The sequence below is a fragment of the Pristiophorus japonicus genome, chromosome 11 (genome assembly GCF_044704955.1).
Source record: "Pristiophorus japonicus isolate sPriJap1 chromosome 11, sPriJap1.hap1, whole genome shotgun sequence".
NCBI classification, from domain to species: Eukaryota; Metazoa; Chordata; class Chondrichthyes; family Pristiophoridae; genus Pristiophorus; species Pristiophorus japonicus.
Genome location: NC_091987.1, coordinates 13,916,539 through 13,940,952, shown reverse-complemented (window position 1 = coordinate 13,940,952; position 24,414 = coordinate 13,916,539). Strand labels below are relative to the sequence as shown.

The 24,414-nt window shown below is 48.4% G+C and overlaps 1 protein-coding gene across 1 annotated transcript in view; it reads left to right on the top strand.

Annotated features, from left to right (window-relative positions):
* The window catches only part of LOC139275692 (arsenite methyltransferase), a 109,722-nt gene that overhangs the window by 58,144 nt on the left and 27,164 nt on the right, over positions 1-24,414 (top strand). Inside the window, exons 4-8 of the mRNA XM_070892867.1 lie at positions 4,074-4,210; positions 7,071-7,140; positions 13,093-13,174; positions 15,134-15,265; positions 20,855-20,997. Of these exons, the coding sequence (XP_070748968.1) occupies positions 4,074-4,210; positions 7,071-7,140; positions 13,093-13,174; positions 15,134-15,265; positions 20,855-20,997 (564 nt within the window). The remainder of the gene's footprint in view (positions 1-4,073; positions 4,211-7,070; positions 7,141-13,092; positions 13,175-15,133; positions 15,266-20,854; positions 20,998-24,414) is intronic.

The window sequence follows — 24,414 nt, the reverse complement described above, 5'->3', positions numbered from 1 at the left end:
CAGCCTTGCTGTCTGACAGCAGGGCTGTTAACGGCTTGTGGTCCGTTTCTAATTCGAACCCCCTGCAAAAAAGGTACTGGTGCATCTTTTCCCCATAGACACATGCGAGTGCTTCCTTCTCAACCATCCCATATCCCCGTTCAGCTTGAGAAAGCGACCTGGAGGCATAAGCCACAGGTTGTAGTTGGCCCTCAGCGTTACCCTGCTGCAACACGCACCCAAACCCATAGGACGATGCATCACATGTCAGAACCAATTTCTTATGGGGGTCGTACAGGGTTAATAACTTAATTGAACAAAGTAGGCTTCGTGCCCGATCAAAAGCCCTTTCCTGACAGTCCCCCAAAACCAATCGCAACCCTTACGCAGGAGCATGTGTAGCGGCTCCAACAATGTGCTTAAGTTCGGCAGAAAGTTCCCGAAATAGTTCAGGAGTCCCAGAAATGAACGCAGCTCTGATGTGTTGCAGGGCCTGGGCGCTCGTCGAATCGCCTCTGTTTTGGATTCGGTGGGCCGAATCCCGTCTGCAGCAACCCTCCTGCCCAGAAACTCGACCTCGGGAGCCAAAAACACAAACTTAGACTTCTTGAGTCGCAGGCCTACCCGGTCCAGTCGGAGTAGCACCTCCTCCAGGTTGTGGAGGTATTCCTGGGTGTCTCGACCGGTGATGAGGATATCGTCCTGAAATACGATCGTTCCGGGAATGGATTTGAGCAGGCTTTCCATTTTTCTTTGAAAAATCGCGGCCGCTGATCGAATGACAAATGGGCACCTGTTGTAAACGAACAGTCCCTTGTGCGTGGTGATGGTGGTCAGTAGTTTAGATTCGTCGGCCAGTTCTTGGGTCATGTAGGCTGAAGTGAGGTCCAACTTGGTGAACAGCTTGCCGTCTGCCAGCGTGGCAAAAAGGTCCTCCGCTCTCAGGAACAGATATTGGTCTTGTAGGGACACCCGGTTGATAGTGGCCTTGTAGTCGCCACAGATCCTGACAGAACCATCCGCTTTTAGGACGGGAACGATGGGGCTCGTCCAGTCACTGAATTCAACGGGCGAGATAATGCCCTCTCTCACCAACTTGCTCTCAATTTTCTCCCGCATCACATACGGCACAGCTCTGGCTTTGTGGTGCACTGGTCTGGCATCCGGGGTGATGCGTATCACTACTTTGGTACCTTTGAACATCCCGATGCCAGGTTGAAATAGCGACTCAAATTGCTGCAGGACCTGTGAGCATGAACTTTTCTCCACAGATGACATGGCGTGCATATCTCCCCATTTCCAGTTCATCTCAGCTAACCAGCTTCTCCCCAACAGTGCGGGGCCATTGCCCGGGACAATCCAGAGCGGCAGCCGGTTCACCGATCCATTATGTATGACCGCCAACATTGCACTGCCTAGCACTGGAGTAATTTATTTGATGTACGTCCGTAATTGCGTCTCAATGCATTCTAGTTTGGGTCTGCTGGCTTTGAGTGGCCACAGCTTTTCGAATTGTTGAACACTCATGAGTGACTGGCTGGCCCCCGTGTCCAACTCCATGCGTACAGGGATGCCGTTTAATAGGACTTTCATCATCATAGGTGGCGTTTTGGTATATGAGCTGTGAATGTTTGCCACATGAACCCGCTGAACTTCAGCGTTCTTAGCTTGTCGGCCGCTGCGTCTCCCAGCCAGTCCTTCATGACAAAGCTCTGCTGGAGCCTCTCAATGAAATCGTCCCAGTCCTCACCAACACAGTACCGTTCATCTGTGCTGCCGGTGGCCATTCTCGTGGGTCGTTGATTCCCATTTCTCGTCGCCAATGTAAAGTCCTTACACAATACCACAAATCCACACGAGGCACATTCTATGGACAAGGTCACTCCAAGACCTGAACCTTTATTCACAGGACCAAGAAGTGATGACCCTGCGTGGGACCTCCCTTTATATACCTGGATGACCAGGTGAGGAGTGTCTCCCACAAGTTCACCCCCTGTGGTCAAGGTGTGCATTTCTTACATACATTACAGTATTGCAGTGTTGTTACATACAGGTTACATACATGACAAAAACAATACTGCAAGACACTACGTACAACAATGGGGCCCCATGATTAGCAGTGTCAGCCGTGGCTCAGTGGGTAGCACTCTTTCACCTGTGAGTCAGAAGGTTGTGGATTCAAGTCCCACTCCAGAGACTTGAGCACAAAACTCTAGGCTGACACTGAGGGAGCGCTGCACTATCAGAGGCGCCGTCTTTCAACTGAGATGTTAAACCAAGGCCCCGTCTGCCCTGTCAGATGGATGTAAAAGATCCCATGGCACTATTCATAGAAAAGCAGGGGAGTTATCCCGGTGTCCTAGACCAATATTTATCCCTCAATCAACATAACTAAAAACTGATTATCTGGTCATTATCACATTGCTGTTTGTGGGAGCTCGCTGTGCGCAAATTGGCTGCCACGTTTCCCACATTACAAGAGTGACTACACTTCAAAACGTACTGCATTGGTTGTGAAGCACATTGGGACAACCTGAGGTTGTGAAGGGCACTATAGAAATGCAAGCTTGCTTCATCTAACATCGACTGGAAGGACAGCCTATTCCAGTGTTGTGCAGGTGGAATTGAATTGAGTCTGACACCTACGTTGGACATGAAGATGTTGGGATCACCTGACCCGCAGTGCATCAGATCCCCGGTTCAAATCCTCTTGTCCTGCCTGATCTCTTATGTGAAATACATTTGGACAGTCCCATCCCAGTTCTTCATGGGGGCAGCACAAAACTGCACCTATTTGTCTAGAAATGGTCAATCAAACAGAATAACTTGTGCCGGAAATAGAAAACTGTTGCAATAGGGAGCACTCCTTAGATTGGGGCAAAACATATTGATGGGACAGTGAAGAGTGAGCTTTACTCTGTATCAAACCCGTGCTGTACCTGCTCTGGGAGTGTTTGATGGGACAGTATAGAGGGAGCTTTACTCTGTATCTAACCCGTGCTGTACCTGTCCTGGGAGTGTTTGATGGGACAGTGCAGAGTGAGCTTTACTCTGTATCTATCCTGTGCTGTCCCTGTCCTGGGAGTGTTTGATGGGACAGTGTAGAGGGAGCTTTACTTTGTATCTAACCCATGCTGTACCTGCCCTGGGAGTGTTTGATGGCACAGTGTAGAGGGAGCTTAACTCTGTATCTAACCCATGCTGTACCTGCCCTGGGAGTGTTTGATGGGACAGTGTAGAGGGAGCTTTACTCTGTATCTAACCCATGCTGTACCTGCCCTGGGAAGGTTTGATGGGACAGTGTAGAGGGAGCTTTACTCTGTATCTAACCCCGTGCTGTACCTGCCCTGGGAGTGGTTGATGGGACAGTGTAGAGGGAGCTTTACTCTATATCTAACCCGTGCTGTCCCTATCCTGGGAGTGTTTGATGGGACAGTGTAGAGGAAGCTTTACTCTGTATCTAACCCCGTGCTGTACCTGCCCTGGGAGTGGTTGATGGGACAGTGTAGAGGGAGCTTTACTCTATATCTAACCCGTGCTGTCCCTATCCTGGGAGTGTTTGATGGGACAGTGTAGAGGGAGCTTTACTTTGTATCTAACCCATGCTGTACCTGCCCTGGGAGTGTTTGATGGCACAGTGTAGAGGGAGCTTAACTCTGTATCTAACCCATGCTGTACCTGCCCTGGGAGTGTTTGATGGGACAGTGTAGAGGGAGCTTTACTCTGTATCTAACCCATGCTGTACCTGCCCTGGGAAGGTTTGATGGGACAGTATAGCGGGAACTTTACTCTGTATCTTACCCTGTGCTGTACCTGCCCTGGGAGTGTTTGATGGGACAGTATAGTGGGAGCTTTACTCTGTATCTAACCCCGTGCTGTACCTGCCCTGGGAGTGTTTGATGGGACAGTATAGAGGGAGCTTTACTCTGTATCTAACCCTGTGTTGTACCTGCCCTGGGAGTGTTTGATATGACAGTGTAGCGGGAGCTTTACTCTGTATCTAACCCCGTGTTGTACCTGCCCTGGGAGTGTTTGATGGGACAGTATAGAGGGAGCTTTACTCTGTATCTAACCCCGTGCTGTTTTTGCTGCAGATCCAAATCTCACGCAAGTACATCTCGTATCATCAGAAGAAGTTTGGATACAAGGAAACAAACACCGAATTTGTCCAGGGATACATTGAGAAGTTGGGAGACGCTGGCATTCAGTACAATAGCTTTGACATTCTAGTGTAAGTCAGAGACAAATCTGATCGATTTGTGTTCAATGCCTTTTTTGAATATGTCTGCTCATTATTTTGGCCAATTCAGTCACATACTCTGCTGAAGGCATTGACTGTGAGGTTTTATCAGTCATAGACAGCCTCCTCAATACATCCTTCAAGTGGACACTCTTCATGCCTACACCACAAGTCCAAGCAGATATTCCGTTATGAGAGGAATCACAGCCAAGTCTAATCTAAGCCGTTGGTTGGAGTGAAAGCAACTCCAGTTTTGAACACCTGTGGGGACAGTCCATTGGTCTGTTCTGGGTTATTAATGCCCTTGGAGACGTCCAGCTCTGGACTCTGCAACCCAGAAAGGATTTTTTGACCTTGGAGGCGGTGCAGTGCAGATTTACCAAAATGATAGCCGGGGGTTAGAGGGTTAAATTATGAGGACTGGTTGTCTTTCCTCGGGTTTATCAGGTTCAGGGGTGATCTGATTGAAATATTTAAATGAAGATGTTTAAGATGACTAAGATTCGATCGGATAGATATGGAGAAATCATTTCGTATTGTCTGTCAGCCGTGGCTCAGTGGGTAGCACTCTTACCTCTGAGTCAGAAGGTTGTGGGTTTAAGGCCCACTTCAGAGACTTGAGCACAAAAAGCTAAGCTGATACTCCCAGTGCAGTACTGAGGGAGTGCTGCACCTTTGGAGGTGCCGTCTTTTGAATGAGACGTTAAACTGAGGCCCATCTGCCTTCTCAGGTGAATGTAAAAGCTCCCGTAGCAATATTTCAAAGAAGAGCAGGGGAGTTCTCTCCAGTGTCCTAGCCAATATTCATCCCTGAATCAACATCACTAAAACAGATTATCTGCTCATTATCACATTGCTGTTTGTGGGAGCTTGCTTTGCGCAAATTGGCTGCTGCGTTTCCTACATTACAACAGTGACTACACTTCAAAAAGTACTTCATTGGCTGCAAACTATCTGGTGGTTGTGAAAGGCACTATGTCGGGGAATCAAGAAGAAAGGGACATAATGGCCCAGAAATTGCGGTCGGAGGCTTCCCGCGGGCAATTGCCTCCGACCTGAAACATTTCTACCAATTTACCTGGTGGTCCGGGAGGAGCGTGGGATTCCGGTGGGAGGACCTTCTCTTCCCGCGCTGTGAAGCGTGCTCCCGTCCTCCAGGTTCCCAGGCAGAAGGTGCAGTCACATGTGACTGCTCAGCCAATCAGGTACAGTATTCCACAGCTTTCTCATTAGTAGCAACGGGAACTCCGTATCTACCAGTTCTCATTGCTATTAATGAGACAAAAAAACCATTAAACACTATAATAAAAAATAAAATACACCTCACATAATTAAAATTAAGTGAAATTAAAGTTAATAAATGTCTTAGAAAAAAAATATATTTTCCCGATTTTTTTTTTTAGTTTTGTAATTCGGGTTAAAAATAAACTTACCTTAGTGGGCAGGATTTTTAGCAGTAAAATGTGTTTTATTAATTTAATTTTATTATAATTTTGTGTGTTTTAAAACTCTTACGCCTGTAACGGTAGGCTGTGCTCCTGCTTTTATCAGGCGCGAGGGTTTTGAGGACATTTGCTGGGCAAGAGATGGGTAAATCCCGCAATCTTGCCCTTGCAAATGTCCTCGCTCCCGAGATGCAGAGGATCTGTCGAGCTCCAGCTTGATATGTCGGAAAAACCCGTTTTCAGCACATGCACATTGTGCGCTGAAAACCAGCCTTTGCGATGCCTTCCCGGGTCCGTACACACTCTGTACACGCTCCGTGCACACTCCGTACATTCTCCGTACACATTCCGTACACACTCCGTACACACCCCGTACACATTCCGTAGCACACTCCGTACACACTCCGTGCACACTCCGTACACTCTCTGTACACACTCCGTACACACCCCGTACACACCCTGTACACATCCCGTACACACCCCGTACACATTCCGTACACACTCCGTACACACCCTGTACACATCCCGTACACATTCCGTACATACTCCGTACACACTCCATGCACACTCCGTACACACTCCGTACACATTCCGTACACACTCCGTACACACCCCGTACACATCCCATACACGCTCCGTACACACTCCGTGCACACTCCGTACACTCTCCCTACACTCTCCGTACACACTCCGTACACATCCCGTACACTTTCCGTGCACATCCCGTACACACCCCGTACACATCCCGTACACATTCCGTAGCACGCTCCGTACACACTCCGTGCACACTCCGTACACTCTCCGTACACTCTCCGTACACACTCCGTACACATCCCGTACACATTCTGTAGCACATCCCGTACACACTCCGTGCACACTCCGTGCACACCCCGTACACATTCCGTACACTGTCCGTGCACATTCCGTACACACCCCGAAAACACCCTGTACACACTCCGTACACATTCCGTGCACACTCCGTGCACATCCTGTACACATTCCGTACACACTCCGTACGCACTCCGTACACACTCCGTATACACTCTGTAAGAACCCAGGGAGGCCGGGATTTCCAGCCAATCTTAAAATTACAAGCAGACCATTCAGGAGGGAAAGCAAGAAGCATTTCTGCACACAAAGCGTAGTGGGAATCGGGAATTCTCTTTCCAAAAGGGTGTGGATGCAGCGGGTCAATTGGAGTTTTCGAGACTGAGATCGGTAGAGTTTTTAATTGGGTAAGGTTGTCAAAGGATACGGAGCAACGGTGGGTAAATGGAGTCTAGACGCAGATCAGCCATGATCTAATTGGGTGATGGAATAGGCTCGAGGGGCTGAATGGTCTCTTTCTCTGAGCCAACCAAGTGTATGTTTAACTTTTTAATATCTTCGCTCGTATTTCTTTCCAGCTCGAACTGCGTCATCTGCTTGTGCCCAGATAAAAGGGCTGTCTTTGAGGAGGCCTATCGGGTCCTTAAGGTTGGTACTGTGCTCAATTAAGGTTTAGTTCATTAACTGCCTCGTGTGGTGAGGGGTGGTGGCACGTCAGAGCTGAACGTGTGCAAACCCCACCGCCATACTGAACCTGTTATGTCTGCAATGCACTTATAAATTTATCTAATGCACTTATCAAAAAATGACTCTGTTATGTAATGATGTGTGTATCATACCAGTACCTTAAATGTAATGTAAGCACTATGCCACACCACAGAGGGCGCTGTGGTGGGAAACCCTGGCAGTACCTGCAACAGGTGCTATATAAGACTGACCACCACACCTGAGAGGCACTCTGGAGCTGAACAATAAAGGACGAAGGTCACAGCAGTTAGATTTACACCAGACCGTGTGGAGTCAGTGATTTGTGTGCTACATACACCACAGACTCCATGAGGCAATGTGTTGTACTCAGACTATAGTGACCTTGGTTCTTTATTCATAACTCCAGAGTGAGGCACAAGCATGGTGGGCCCTGCGCACCTATGCAGGTGACCTTCAGGTCTCCCACCGCAGTGCCCTCTGGTAAACAGCCTCTGCCACAGGGGCAGGAAACCCCTCAGGTCTCCACCAGTTGCACTCTCTAGTGGTGCCAGCATAATATATACACAGTGTAAACCTTATTGAAGTACATCAGGTAACAAGTCTCCATCTTATGCAACTATACAATGACTACACAGAGAGTATATCTATAGTCTGCATATATAACAGAACCCATCATCTCTCTGGCACTCGATTGCCTGCCTCGTTGGTGAAATCACTCGCCGGTGGGAGCACCATGCAGTGTCCAGGCAATGTCCTCGCACATAATCTATAATACCTGCTTCTAAATAATCAGGAGGAGGAACCGTGGCTGAGTTTTCTTTCCAGCTCTCCACCTCCGTGGCCCCAGGACTGATCGCAAGCTAAGATTGGGAGTTAGACAGAAAAAAAAAAAGAAAGATTTGCATTTCTATGGCGCCTTTCATGACCACCGGACATCCCAAAGTGCTGTACAGAAAATGAAGTACTTTTTGAGTGTAGTCGCTGTTGGTCATTCAGGAAACACAGCAGGCAATTTGCGCACAGCAAGCTCCCGCATACAGCAATGTGATAATGACCAGGTATTCTGTTTTGGTTATGTTGATTGAGGGATAAATATTGGCCAGGATACAGGTGACAACTCCCCTGCTCTTCTTTCGAAATAGTGCCATGGGATCTTTTACATACACCTGAGAGAGCAGATGGGACTTCAGTTTAACATCGCATTTGAAAGATGGCACCTCCCACAGTGCAGCGTTCCCTCTGCATTACACTGGAGTGTCAGCCTAGTTTTATATGCTCAAGTCCCTGGAGTGGGACTTGAACCCACAACCTTCTGACTCAGAGACAAGTGTGCTACCCACTGAGCCACAGCTAACATTTAAGCAAGGAGAGAGACATGAGAGGGGTGGCAGGGTGGGTGGAGGGAGTTGGGTGGAGGAGATTTGCCCTCAACAGCTGCTCCTGTGTTCCTCCTAATGTCAATCATCGTTGGCTATCCTCCGGCAACAATCAGGTTTGACCATCATCCCCGCGTCAATTATGGTTGGCAATCCTCCCAGCATTAATCATGGTTGACCATCCTCCCAGCGTCAATCATGGTTGGCCATCTTCCCAACGTCAATCATGGTTGACCATCCTCCCAGCGTCAGTCATGGTTGACCATCCTACCAGCATCAATCATGCTTGGCCATCCTCTCAGCATCAATCATAGTTGGCCATCCTCCCAGCATCAATATCAGTTGGTCCTTCGCTCAGTGTCGATGGCCACCTGCCATCTTGACCATGGTTAACATGTGAGGCAGAAGGAAACTGTAGGTAGGGGTCAAGGTTGTGAGTAAGATCAATCAGAGAGACCAGCGATAGAGAGAAAGGACACTTAAAGCACAGTTATAATAATATTAAAGAGGGTTCTTTAGACCGCCCACCCACAGTGAACAGGAAGATCCCAGGTTTAATCCCTGATCCCAGCCTCAGTGACAGATAGGTCGAGTCTCCTGTGCCTAGTGACAATGAGACGACCCGTTTTTTTCCACAGATCCCGGTCTGGAGCAAGGTATTTGACTCAGATCAGAGTTGCCAACTTTGGCTGGGTGTATTCCTGGAGGTTTCATCACATGACCTCCCACCTCCAACCCCCAACAACCCCCGGTCAAACAGCTTTTTTTTACCATCTTGAATATTTTTACACCCAATAAACAAAAGTGTCCAAAGAAGATGATCTTTCTCCTGGGTTTGGTTGCAGCAGTGTCCAGAAGATTAATCTTTAATTCCCGGAGTGTTGGCTACGCTACTTACAACCAGCAGATTATGGCTCTCCACAGCTGATGGTTACATTTGCAAGTCTATAACAGACTCACCTTGTCTCTGGGTTGGTTTCTGCAATGGAAAGCATTTTTACGTGGACGGGTCGTTAGCCTGACTCATGGCCCCCTTTAGGTGCACTGCCTTTAATCTAGAACATAAGAATTAGGAGCAGGAGTCGGCTATTTGTCCCCTCGAGCCCGTACCGCCATTCAATAAGATCATGGCTGATCTTCTAATCAATTCCACTCTCCCTCCCCGATCTCCATATCTCTTGATTCCCTTAGTGCTCAAAATTCTATTGATCTCAGTCTTGAATATACTCAATGACTCAACATCCACAGCCCTTTTGGGAAGAGAATTCCAAAGACTCACCACCCTCTGAGTGAAGAAATTCCTCCTCATCTCAGTCCTAAATGGCCGATCTTTTATCCTGGGACTATGCCCCTGGTTCTAGACTCTCCAGCCAGGGGGAAACAACTTCTCAGCGTCTCCCCTGTCAAGCCCTCTAAGAATTTCATACGTTTCAATGAGATCACCTCTCATTCTTCTAAACGCCAGAGGGCATGGGCCCATTCTACTCAATCTCTCCTCATAGGACAACCCTCTCATCCCAGGAATCAGTCTGGTGAACCTTCGTTGCACTCCCTCTGGATCCAACTTTTTAACCTATCTGGCTTGGGGGTGGCCCTACCACGAGTCAAATTCCCGCCAGTATAGATCTCAGAGCACGCAAGCCTTCCCACCACATTGAACTTCCGTGCCTAGGGAAGAGTGGCTGACAATGGGGTGGCTACGATTGGCCTTCATAGTGTTGTGACAAGGGAGGGTAATAATCAGCGTTGTGAGCCAGCTGGAAGAACGTTTGGTTGGGCAGAATCAAGCTCAGCTGTGAGGCGCCGCCCTCTATGGTCAAATAGCCTGCGTCACACACAGCATCACACGTGGCTACTTGGACAGTTTACCAGCGAGCTGCTTGTCAGAGAACGGATGTTCTTACGTATAAGTTTATAGGTAGCAGGGACTGGTAACATAGTGGTAATGTTAAAGGCCTAGTAACAAGGAGCCCGGACGAATAATCCATGTGACATGAGTTCAAATCCCACCACGTCAGCTGGGGAATAAATAAATGTGGGATTAAAAAACTAGTGTCAGTAATGGTGACCATGAAACTACCGGATTATTGTATAAACCCATCTGGTTCACTAATGTCCTTTCGGGAAGGAAATCTGCCGCTCTTACCCGGTCTGGCCTATATGTGACTCCAGACCCACAACAATGTGGCTGACTCTTAACTGCCCCCTGAAATGGCCAAGGGAGCCACTCAAGGGAAATTAGGGATGGGCAATAAATGCTAGTTTACCGGCAGCACTCATATCCCGTGAACAAATAAAATAAAAAGTAATTCCTCAAGATAAGAGGGCTCAAAGGCATTTAAGCACACAATAATAACTATTATTAATAATTACACATATACATGGTACAAGTTATGGTACAATTCACCGCATTACGGTTCTCCAAGGGTTAATGAGTGATCAGGCCTTGTCTGTTCATTATCACATTGCTGTGTGTGGGAGCTTGCTGTGCGCAAGTTGGCTGCCGCGGTTCCTATATAGCAACTGTGACTACACTTCAAAAGTGCCTCATTGGTTGAGAAGCACTTTGGGATGCCGTGAGGGCGTGAAAAGCGCTATATAAATGCAAGTTCTTGTCGAATTCTGAAGTATCTATTCTAGCTCTCTTATACCTTTCTTTCACTCGAGTTACGTTTCAAAGTATTACCTCATCCAATCAGCTTTTTTTTAATTCGTCCATTGGATGTGGGCATCGCTGGCAAGGCTAACATTTATTGCCCATCCCTAATTACCCTTGAGAAGGTGGTGGTGAGTCGCCTTCTTGAACCGCTGCAGTCCGTGTGGTGAAGGTGCTCCCACAGTGCTGTTAGGGAGGGAGTTCCAGGATTTTGACCCAGTGATGCTGAAGGAACGGCCGATATATTTCCAAGTCAGGATGGTGTGTGACTTGGAGGGGAACGTGGAGGTGGTGGTGCTCCCATGCGCCTGCTGCCCTTGTCCTTCTAGGTGGTAGAGGTCGCGGGTTTGAGAGGTGTTGCCGAAGAAGCCTTGGCGAGTTGCTGCAGTGCATCTTGTAGATGGTGCACACTGCAGCCACGGTGCGCCAGTGGTGGAGGGAGTGAATGTTGAAGTTGGTGGATGGGCTGCCAATCAAGCGGGCTGCTTTGCCCTGGATGGTGTTGAGCTGCTTGAGTGTTGTTGGAGCTGCACTCATCCAGGCAAGTGGGGAGTATTCCATCACTCTCCTGACTTGTGCCTTGTAGATGGTGTAAAGACTTTGGGGAGTCAGGAGGTGAGACTCTTGCAGAAGAATACCCAGCCTCTGACCTGCTGGCGTAACTTCAGTACAGGTATGAACAAGATTAATTCCCCAAGTCCCCACCTTGGCTAAACTGTCGATGTAGTCATTCAACTGGAGACAGTTACATGGAACACCGGCCCTCCTGTGGTCACGTGACACGTGTTCTCAGAGGAGTCACCATCTAAAGTCATAGCTTCTCAACCTGACAGTTGAAACATGTCCGTAAATATCTCACTGCCGAGAGACCTGTGGGAGCTCTCAAGGCTCTGCAAACAAAGCTAGTTTGTGACGTCTACAGAATCTCCTCTTCAGATAACTGTCGTTGTGTTTCATTTCACTGAAAACAAAACTGAAACTGATCTTTCCAGCCTTACAAAGTATTTACAGCACAGAATTACACACACACATATACAGCACAGAAACAGGCCATTCGGCCCAACCAGTCCATGCCGGCGTTTATACTCCACTCGCGCATCCTCCTGCCTTTCCTCATCGAACTCCATCAGCATAATCCTCCATTCCCTTCTCCCTCATATGCTTATCGACCCTCCCCTTAAATGCATCGATACTATTCGCCTCAACCACTCTCTGTGGTAGCCAGTTCCACATTCTCACCACTCTCTGGGTAAAGAAGTTTCTTCTGAATTCCCTATTGGATTTCTTGGTGACTATCTTATATCGATGGCCTCTAGTTATGTTCTTCCCCACAAGTGGAAACACTCTCTGTATCCACTCTATCAAAACCTTTCATAATTTTAAAGACCTCTATTAGGTCACTCCTCAGCCTTCTCTTTTCAAGAGAAAAGAGACCCAACCTGTTCATCCTTTCAACAGCAGGCCATTCAGCCCATCGGGTCCATGCCAGTGTTGTTCCACATGAGCCTCCTCCCATCCCTCTTTATCTAAACCCATGACAGCCTTCTGACAGGAACGCATGTAGCAGGGAATATATATCAGTGTACTGGGTCACAATCCTGGAACTCCCTCCCTAACAGCACTGTGGGAGCACCTTCATCACACGGACTGTAGCGGTTCAAGAAGGTGACTCACCACCACCTTCTCAAGGGGCAATTAGGGATGGGCAATATGGGCACTGCGACGCCCACATCCAAGAAATAATTTTTGGTGGATATCCAGAAATGAAAGAAATCAGTATAAATTAACCCACTTCGTATACTGCTGGCCAGTGCCTGTAAGATGAAGAGTAAATCCTGGGGAATATTTTGTCCATTGCAGGAAGGTGGAGAGATGTATTTCAGCGACATGTATGCCAGTCAGGCCCTGGATGAAGAGCTGAAGAAGGATCCGGTGCTTTGGGGTAACTGTTCTTTCTCTCTGGAGCTCTTGCACCCCACTGTTTGTCATCATCATCATAGGCGGTCCCTCGTATCGAGGATGACTTGCTTCCATGCCGAAAAGGGATGAGTTCACAGGTGTTTCAATGAAGGACCTGATATTCCAGGTCCTGAACTACATGTTGAAGGGTGGAAGATGCCTGTGTGTGGATTTTTTTAACGTGCGGTGACCGTTGCACACCAGCCACCACACGGGCTTGACAGAGCTAGGTCTTGGTCCCGTGGCAAGGGTTAACCAGGACGACTAGAGACCTGCTCTGCTGCACGGACCTAGTGCGCACACATATTGCAGTGTGGACTGCCCCTGGGCCCTCGCCTCTTCTGGAACATGAACTCACGCCTCTCCTGGGCCACGATCACATCAGTACAGTGATGCTGACCATATGTATAGTTAAGCACTAGCCAAAATTCCACAAGGGTTCTACTGTTCTCTTGCAGTGACTCCGGTGGGAGTCTAGCAGAACCCCTCAAGGAAACAGCGTGAAAAGCTAAAAATTGGTCATTTACATAGTCTTTCATTTACTGATGTTATTATACTGCCCAAGTAAGCAATTTAACCGCCTTGCTCTATTTCCATATTGGTCACCCCCAAGGTCTAATTTGGGGGTGAGCAATATGGAAATAGAGCAAGTCCTCTTCCATTGCGATTGTAGAATTTATTTTACAGCTGTATTCCAAACCTTCAAGTGTCTCTTGCAGTGTCACTTGTAGTACAGTACACGGCACAGCCCCTTCGGCTGGGTAGAGTCATTCAACTGAACCGAGCCGATTGCCAATTCCAAACACCGGCATTTATTCAGTGTAAACGGCAGCGAGCTGTCGCAGAGTAATTCCTGTTTCCATTGGCCATCCCCTCTGTGAGGGAATGGCCCAGAGATTGCTGGGAAATTAACGCCACGTTTTCATCTCGACAGCAATTTGTGGCGGAAAAGAGATACGGCGTGAGTTGCGAATCGCCGCACATTGCTGTTAGCCTCACAAAAACGGGAGGTTTCTCTCAACTTCCCCGAGTAGCAAGAAATTGCTGCATTTGCACACTGCCCATTAATGAGGAGATTTATGTTCCTGCAATGCCACTCAACCTCTCCGTCCCAGAAAGGGAACAATTGAAAGTGTGGAATCTCATTCCTGCCGGTATTAAATTGTTGCTAGAGGTTTTAAAAATGTGAAATGTTTACATTTTTTTCTTACTTTTCTATCACGTTTTTCTCTCTCTTTTAATCCAATCTTTCTTTCCCACTCTTTATTTCTCTCTCTACCTGATTTGACTCTAATTCATCCTGTTTCCTTCTCAGCCCTTGCTCTGTTTCTTTCTCAATCCTTAAATCCCATTGGTTAAGGAGACGGACTGTTGGTCCTACCGTTGGCCAAGGCCCCAGCTGCCCCGGTTGCCCCCTGCCGCCCTAGTTGCCCCCAGCTGCCCCGGTTGCCCCCCTTCCGCCCCAGTTGCCCCCTTCCGCCCCAGTTGCCCCCTTCCGCCCCAGTTGCCCCCTTCCGGCCCAGTTGCCCCCTGCCGCCCCGGTTACCCCTCACCGCCCTGTTACCGTCTCGCATCTCCGGCAATTGGCAGCGTTGACATTTTTCGAGCCGAAGAGTGAGGAGAAACAATCGAACAAACGGGGCACGTGACGAGATGCCGCGCTCCGGAAAATTGTTGATCAGTGCGGCATTGTTCCCGCTAAGCTGCGCGGCCGTGCACAGCGATCTGGAGGTCCCGCGCAGGGCGCTCACCAGCTTTCACATGGCACGAACCGCGCACGCGCGGAAATTTGAATGGGCCGCGCCACCAGTTAAAGGGGCCCCGTGCAAAAACAGAATTAATGGCAACATTGGGTCAGTGTAACCCTATTGGATGCTCGGGGATCTGAAGCTCGCTAGAACAGGACTGACCGTTCTCAAGGACTTTATCTTGTTGTTGGCAGGAGAAGGGCTCGCAGGCTCCCTACACTGGGAGGATTTAATCAGTCTGGTGAAGGCGCTGGGATTCAGCACACCTTACCTCGTCACTGCAAGTCACATTGCAATCCACAAGCCCGAACTTCTCAAACAGACGGGTAAGTGCCTTCGTTGTGGTTACTGAGCGATTTACTCGCTTATAACAAAAGCAAAATACTGTTGGAAATATGAAATAAAAACTAGAAGATGCTGGAAATCTCAGGCAGCATCCATGGAGAGAGAAACCGAGTTGATGTTTCGGGTCGACGACCCTTCATCAGAACTGACGAATGTTCGAAAAGAACAGGTTCTTAAGGAGCACTGAAAGGGGGAGGGGAGGAAAGAACAAAAGGGAAGGTCTGTGATAGGGAGGAAGACAGGAGAGATTAGAGAGACCAAAGGGAGGGATGATGAACATTTTGTCTCTGATAACTCACCATCAGCTCGCTATCACTCTGTAGTGTCTGCTGTGGCTCAGTGGGCAGCACCCATTGCCTCTGAGCCAAAAGGTTGGGGGTTCAAGCCCCATTCCAGAGACTTGAGCACATAGTTGTCATGTATCTCACACTACTGTACATAACTGTATCTTACCATGCTATACATGACCTGTAACCACAAGCTTACCTTACCACCAGGGGTGCACTTGCAGGAGACACTGGATACCTGTCCCAGACTGGTATATAAGGACAGGTCTCAGGCAAGTGTGGCATTCGAGAGCTGTGTAATAAAGGTGCAGGTCCTGAGTGACCTTGACTTCAGTATGTGCCTCATGTGAATCTGTACTGCAGGGACAGGACTTTACAGTGGCGACGAGTTACGGGTTCACAGAATCCACAGAATGGCGAACGGCGGCTCAGATGAAAAATACAATGCTGGAGATAATTGGGAGGACTTTATAGAAAGGCTCCAGCAAAGCTTTGTAACCAAAGACTGGTTAGGCGATGATAAGGCAGACAAGAGAAGAGCCCATCCCTTGACCAGATGTGGCTTGAAAACATACGCCTTAATGGAGGACCTGCTGGCATCCGGGAAACCAGCAAGCAAGTCGTTTGAGGAGTTGAGCACACTGGTGAGAGACCACCTGAAGCCAGCGAGCAGCCTACACATGGCCAGACACAACTACAGACGCTGTGTGGGCCAGAGCATACCCGACTTTGTGGCGGAATTTCGGAGGTTGGCTAGCTTATGTGAGTTCTCCGATGAACTAAGGAGAGAAGTACTGAGAGACTTTTTTATTGAAGGAATAGGCCACGCAGGCATATTCCGAAAGCTCATAGAGACTAAGAACCTGACCCTAGAGGCAGTAGCACTGGTTGCACAGACATTCCTGGCAGGAGAAGAAGAAACGAGGTTGATCTACACTGCGGGTACGACAACTAACGAAACATCGGAACAAGGGGTTCACAGCGTGAAACAAGCTGCTACCCCCACACATAGACAAAGGCAGGAGAGCAGGCCCTCAACAGCAGACAGTGGCGCCAGAAGCCATCAAGGGCCACATGAACGGCCGTTCACACCTCATCAACCCACAATGCGAGCAATCAACTACAGACTGAGAGAAGCTCAAGAGAGATCAGCCAGACGCAGCTCATTCTTTGGGAACAATAGAAGCGGTCTGTGCTGGAGATGTGGGGAAAGGCACTCATCAAGGGGGTGTCGATTTCAGCATGCTGTTTGCAGAAACTGCGACTATACAAGGCATCTGGCTCGTATGTGCAGAAAAACGGCAGCTCGGCTGGTGTATGAATCGGACGGGTCAGAAAGCGGACCAGAAAACGGTGGGGCTAGTACCCGGGACACCGAGGTACAGCGGGTCAACACAATCAATGGCCACTGCTCCTACAACAGGACGCCTCCAATAATGATGAGGGTCCTACTCAACGGGATACCCGTCAACATGGAGCTGGAATCGGGAGCGAGTCAATTTCTCATGGGCGCTCAACAACTGTGGCATAAAAGAGACAGACCAAAACTCACAAGGATCGACACCAAACTAAGGACATATACCAAAGAAATCGTCCCAGTCCTCAGCAGTGCCATGCTCTCAGTCACACACAAAGGGACAGTGAACCGACTTCCCCTGTGGATTGTCCCCGGAGATCTCCCAGCACTGCTGGGGAGAAGCTGGCTGGCAAAACTAAACTGGAAATGGGATGATGTTCCCGCCATGTCGTCAGACGAACAGACCTCCTGCTCAACAGTTCTAAGTCGTTTTGAACATCTCTTTCAGCCAGGTGTGGGCACCTTCAAAGGGGCTAAAGTCAAAATCTACATCACACAGGATGCTAGACCGGTCCATCACAAGGCCAGAGCTGTACCCTATGTGATGAGGGAAAAGATTGAACATGAACTGGACAGGCTTCTGCGGGAAGGCATTATCTCACCCGTGGAATTTAGCGACTGGGCAAGTCCCATCGTCCCCGTCATGAAGCCTGATGGATCCGTACGAATCTGTGGGGATTACAAATCTCCCATAAACAGAGTCTCCCTTCAGGACCAATACCCGCTGCCGAGAGCGGAGGACCTATTTGCCACATTGGCTGGAGGAAATCTTTTCTCAAAACTAGATCTCACATCTGCGTATATGACGCAAGAATTGATCGACGAGTCCAAGCTACTCACCATCATCAACACACATCGAGGCCTTTTCATGTACAATCAATGCCCATTCGGCATCAGGTCGGCAGCTGCTATATTCCAGCGCAACATGGAGAGTCTGCTCAAGTCCATCCCGGGGACGGTTGTATTTCAAGATGACATACTTATCACGGGCAGGGACACCGACTCCCATCTCCGTAATTTGGAGGAAGTACTAAAGCGGTTGGATCGGGTAGGCCGAAGAGTTAAGAAATCCAAGTGCCTGTTTCTCGCGCCTGAGGTTGAATTTTTGGGCAGAAGGATTGCCGCTGATGGAATCCACCCAACAGAGTCCAAAACCGAAGCAATTCGCCTGGCACCCAGGCCCCGGAATGTCTCGGAACTGCGCGCCTTTCTCGGGCTACTCAATTACTTTGGGAACTTTATGCAGAACTTAAGCACGCTGCTGGAGCCTCGCCTCGTGCTACTCAGGAAGGGGTGCGATTGGTTTTGGGGGGACGTCCAGGAACGTGCCTTCAATAAAGCACGCAACCTTCTGTGTTCCAACAGTGTTTTGGCTTTCTTTGATCCAGGTAAAAAGCTAGTTCTCACATGCGATGTGTCAGCGTACGGGGTCGGGTGCGTTTTACAACATGTCAATAGTGCGGGCAAATTACAACCCATAGCTTATGCCTCCAGGTCACTTTCGCGGGCGGAGCGCGGGTACGGAATGGTGGAGAAGGAGGCGCTCGCGTGCGTGTATGGTGTCAAAAAGATGCACCAATACCTTTTCGGGGCCAAGTTCGCGTTAGAAACCGACCACAAACCCCTCACGTCCCTACTATCCGAGAGCAAGGCAATAAACGCCAACACCTCGGCGCGCATTCAGCGGTGGGCACTCATGCTGGCGTCTTACGATTACACCATAAGACACAGACCAGGCACAGACAATTGTGCCGGCGCGCTCAGCAGGCTACCCCTGACGACCACGGAAGGGTCTGACAAACAGGACTGTTGAGATAGTTATGGCAATCAATGCCTTTGAGTCCACAGGTTCGCCCATGACGGTTCGCCAAATCAGAGCCTGGACGACCAGCGACCCCACGTTATCCCTGGTAAAAAGATGTGTCTTAACCGGTGACTGGGCAGAGGCTCGCGATGCCTGCCCCGAGGCGATCAAACATTTCCATTGGCGCATGCACGAGCTGTCACTACAAACAGACTGCCTGATGTGGGGCAGCCGAGTAGTTATGCCTCTGCAAGGCAGGGAGGCGTTTGTCCGCGAGCTCCACCGTGAGCACCCGGGGATCGTTCTCATGAAGGCCATACCAGATCCCACGTCTGGTGGCCTGGCATTGACGCGGACTTGGAGCTCTGCGTCCGACGGTGCACCATTTGTGCCCAACTCAGCAATGGCCCCAGGAAGGCTCCCCTGAGCCCCTGGCCCTGGCCCACCAAACCATAGTCGCGGGTGCACATAGACTATGCAGGCCCATTCATGGGCAAAATGTTCCTCGTAGTTGTAGATACATTTTCTAAGTGGATCGAATGCATCATTTTAAACTCGAGCACCACCTCCACCACTGTGAAGAGCCTTGGAACCATGTTCGCAACGCACGGCATTCCTGATATATTGGTCAGTGATAATGGTCCGTGCTTCACCAGCGCAGAATTCCAAGATTTTATAAGTGACCACGGCATAAATCACATTAAGACGGCACCGTTCAAACCGGCCTCCAACGGCCAGGCGGAGCGAGCAGTGCAGATCATTAAACAAGGCATGCTCAAAATCCAAGGTTCCACGCTGCAGGGCCACCTGTCGCGACTGCTGCTGGCATACAGATCTCGTCCGCATTCATTGACTGGAGTTCCCCCCGCGCAACTATTAATGAAATGGACCTTAAAGACAAGGCTCTCATTAATCCTCCCAGACATGCATGAAATCGTTGAGGCAAGGCGTCGTAGGCTAACCGAGTACCATGACTGAAATTCGAGGGGGAGGTGGAATGAGATAGGGGACAAAGTGTTTGTGCTAAACTATGGCAAGGGTCCCAAATGGCTTGCAGGGACAGTAACAGGCAAGGAAGGAAACAGGCTACAGGTGGTACAAATGGACAATGGCCTGGTCAAAGGTAGATTTACCAACAACACTGCTGAACCAGAGGCAGACTACAATATGGAACTCACACCACACCTGGTGGACAGACAGAGGGAACAACCTGAGGAAAGGATAATCCCAACAGACAGCCCAGGCGAGACACCAACAATCACACTGAACGAAACAGACAGCCCAGGCGAGATATCAGCAATCACACCGAAAGAAAAACAGACACCAAGGCAAACAACTGAACCACAACTAAGACGCTCCACGCGAGAGCGTAGACCACCTGAGAGACTGAACCTATAAAGACAATAAGACCTTGGGGGAGGGTGATGTCATGTATCTCACACTACTGTACATAACTGTATCTTACCATGCTATACATGACCTGTAACCACAAGCTTACCTTACCACCAGGGTGCACTTGCAGGAGACACTGGATACCTGTCCCAGACAGGTATATAAGGACAGGTCTCAGGCAAGTGTGGCATTCGAGAGCTGTGTAATAAAGGTGCAGGTCCTGAGTGACCTTGACTTCAGTATGTGCCTCGTGTGAATCTGTACTGCGGGGACAGGACTTTACAATAGTCTAGGCTGACACTCTAGTGCAGTGCTGAGGGAGTGCTGCACTGTTGGAGATGTCGTCTTCCGGCTGAGATGGACGTAAAATATCCCAGGGCATTATTTCGAACACAAGCAGGGGATTTATCCCCGGTGTCCTGGGCCAATATTTATCCCTCAATCAACATCACCAAAGTAGATTATCTGGTCGTTATCACATTGCTGTCTGTGGGAGTTTTCTGTGCACAAATTGGCTGCCGTGTTTCCTACATTACAACAGTGACTACACTTCAAAAAGCACTTAATTGGCTGTAAAGCGCTTTGGGACATCCTGAGGTTGTGAAAGGTGCTATAGAAATGCAAGTCTTTCTTTCTGTATAGCTCACTGCCTGCCCTCTAATTCTCTCTGTAAATCTCACACATTACATCCTCTTGCCCAGTGACCCTCTGTGGTATTTTTATCTCCCAGGAGATGTGAAGTACGCGTCTGGAACTTATCGCTTTTTCAAACTCCCCGCCGACAGGACCGATAAGAAAGCTCGGGTCACCTATAAAGGAACAGTGACTGACCACCAGGACCGACTGCAGTTTGATTCCGTTCACACTTTCAAAGTAAGAAGGTTTAAATAAAGCAAGAAGGTTATATGTTCTTATGTAGGAGGTTTACAAGGATGTTGCCTGGACTGGAGAATTTTAGCTGAAGAGGAAAGATTGGATAGGCTGCGTTTGTTTTCTTTGGAATAGAGGCTGAGGGGAGACCTGATTGAGGTGTATAAAATTATGGGGCATAGATAGAGTGGATAGGAAGGACCTGTTTCCCTTGGCAAATGGGTCAACAACCAGGGGGCAAATATTTAATTAGTAGGAGGTTTGGAGGGGATTTGAGGGGAAATTTCTTCACCCAGAGGGTGGTGGGGGTCTGGAACTCACTGCCTGAAAATGTGGTAGAGACAGAAACCCTCAACGCATTTAAAAAGTACTTGGATGTGCCCTTGAAGTGCCGTAACCTACAGGGCTACGGACCAAGAGCTGGAAAATGGGATTAGGCTGGGTAGCTCTTTGTTGGCCGGCACGGACACAATGGGCTGAATGGCCTCCTACCGTGCTGTAAATTTCTATGATTCTATGATATAAACATTAAGATAATAATCTGCCTGAACACCGAAATATCTCGAAGTTCTTAGCGTTCATTGAATTACATTGTTTGCTTAAATAGTGGGCAAGTGATCATTTTCTCCTATTACTAAGGTAAAGATTGGAAGATCTGATCTTTCATCTTTCATCCTTCATCTCATCTGATCCGAGCTTATTCTTCCAAAAACCACCCTTCCCATTGTGTGCACCATTCCTGAAACTCCACGTTTGAACGTCTCCAATCAGGTTTCTGCCTCTCTCACAGCACTGAAACAGCCCCAACCAAAGTCACAAGTGATAGAAACATAGAAACATAGAAAATAGGTGCAGGAGTAGGCCATTCGGCCCTTCGAGCCTGCACCGCCATTCAATGAGTTCATGGCTGAACATGCAACTTCAGTACCCCATTCCTGCTTGCTCGCCATACCCCTTGATCCCCCTAGTAGTAAGGACTTCATCTAACTCCTTTTTGAATATATTTAGTGAATTGGCCTCAACAACTTTCTGTGGTAGAGAATTCCACAGGTTCACCCAAGATGTCCAACCTACATCTCTCCAGGATGTCTAACACATCATCATAGGCAGTCTCTCGGAGTTTTGAGGATGACATTTAGAGATCGCATGGATGAACTACAACAATTGTACATCCCTGTCTGGCGTAAAAATAAAAAAGGGAAGGTGGCTCAACCGTGGCTATCAAGGGAAATCAGGGATAGTATTAAAGCGAAGGAAGTGACATACAAATTGGCCACAAATAGCAGCGAACCCGGGGACTGGGAGAAATTTAGAATTCAGCAGAGGAGGACAAAGGGTTTGATTAGGGCAGGGAAAATAGAGTACGCGAGGAAGCTTGCAGGGAACATTAAGACGAACTGCAAAAGCTTCTATAGATATATAAAGAGAAAAAGGTTAGTCAAGACAAATGTAGGTCCCCTGCAGTCAGAATCAGGGGAAGTCATAACTGGGAACAAAGAAATGGCAGACCAATTGAACAAGTACTTTGGTTCGGTATTCACTAAGGAGGACGCAAACAACCTTCCGGATATAAAAGGGGTCAGAGGGTCTTGTAAGAAGGAGGAACTGAGGGAAATCCTTATTAGTTGGGAAATTGTGTTGGGGAAATTGATGGGATTGAATAATGGCCGATAAATCCCCAGGGCCTGATGGACTGCATCCCAGAGTACTTAAGGAGGTGGCCTTGGAAATAGCGGATGCATTGACAGTCATTTTCCAACATTCCATTGACTCTGAATCAGTTCCTATGGAGTGGAGGGTAGCCATTGTAACCCCACTTTTTAAAAAAGGAGGGAGAGAGAAAACAGGGAATTATAGACCGGTCAGCCTGACATCGGTAATGGGTAAAATGATGCAATCAATTATTAAGGATGTCATATCAGTGCATTTGGAAAGAGGTGACATGATAGATCCAAGTCAGCATAGATTTTTGAAAGGGAAATCATGCTTGACAAATCTTCTGGAATTTTTTGAGGATGTTTCCAGTAGAGTGGACAAGGGAGAACCAGTTGATGTGGTGTATTTGGACTTTCAGAAGACTTTAGACAAGGTCCCACACAAGAGATTAATGTGCAAAGTTAAAGCACATGGGATTGGGGGTAGTGTGCTGACGTGGATTGAGAACTGGTTGTCAGACAGGAAGCAAAGAGTAGGAGTAAATGGGTGCTTTTCAGAATGGCAGGCAGTGACTAGTGAGGTACCGCAAAGTTCTGTGCTGGGGCCCCAGCTGTTTACATTGTACATTAATGATTTAGACGAGGGGATTAAATGTAGAATCTCCAAATTTGTGGATGACACTAAGTTGGGTGGCAGTGTGAGCTGCGAGGAGGATGCTATGAGGCTGCAGAATGACTTGGATAGGTTAGATGAGTGGGCAAATGCATGGCAGATGAAGTATAATATGGATAAATGTGAGGTTATCCACTTTGGTGGTAAAAACAGAGAGACAGACTATTATCTGAATGGTGACAGATTAGGAAAAGGGGAGGTGCAACAAGACCTGGGTCTCATGGTACATCAGTCATTGAAGGTTGGCATGCAGGTACAGCAGGCGGTTAAGAAAGCAAATGGCATGTTGGCCTTCATAGCGAGGGGATTTTAGTACAGGGGCAGGGAATTGTTACTACAGTTGTACAGGGCCTTGGTGAGGCCACACCTGGATTATTGTGTACAGTTTTGGTCTCCTAACTTGATGAAGGACATTCTTGCTATTGAGGGAGTGCAGCGAAGGTTCACCAGACTAATTCCCGGGATGGCGGGACTGACATATCAAGAAAGACTGGATCAACTGGGCTTGTACTCCCTGGAGTTCAGAAGAATGAGAGGGGATCTCATCGAAACGTTTAAAATTCTGACGGGTTTAGACAGGTTAGATGCAGGAAGAATGTTCCCAATGTTGGGGAAGTCCAGAATCAGGGATCACAGTCTAAGGATAAGGGGTAAGGCATTAAGGACCGAGATGAGGAGAAACTTCTTCACCCAGAGAGTGGTGAACCTGTGGAATTCTCTACCACAGAAAGTTGTTGAGGCCAATTCACTAAATATATTCAAAAAGGAGTTAGATGTAGTCCTTACTACTAGGGGGATCAAGGGGTATGGCGAGAAAGCAGGAAGGAGGTACTGAAGTTGCATGTTCAGCCATGAAATCATTGAATGGCGGTGCAGGCTCGAAGGGCCGAATGGCCTACTCCTGCACCTATTTTCCATGTTTCTATGTTTCTCGAAGTTTCTCTTCATCTCGGTCCTAAATGGCTTACCCCTTATCCTTAGACTGTGACCCCTGGTTCTGGACTTCCCCAACATTGGGAACATTCTTCCTGCATCTAACCTGTCTAAACCCGTCAGAATTTTAAACATTTCTATGAGATCCCCTCTCATTCT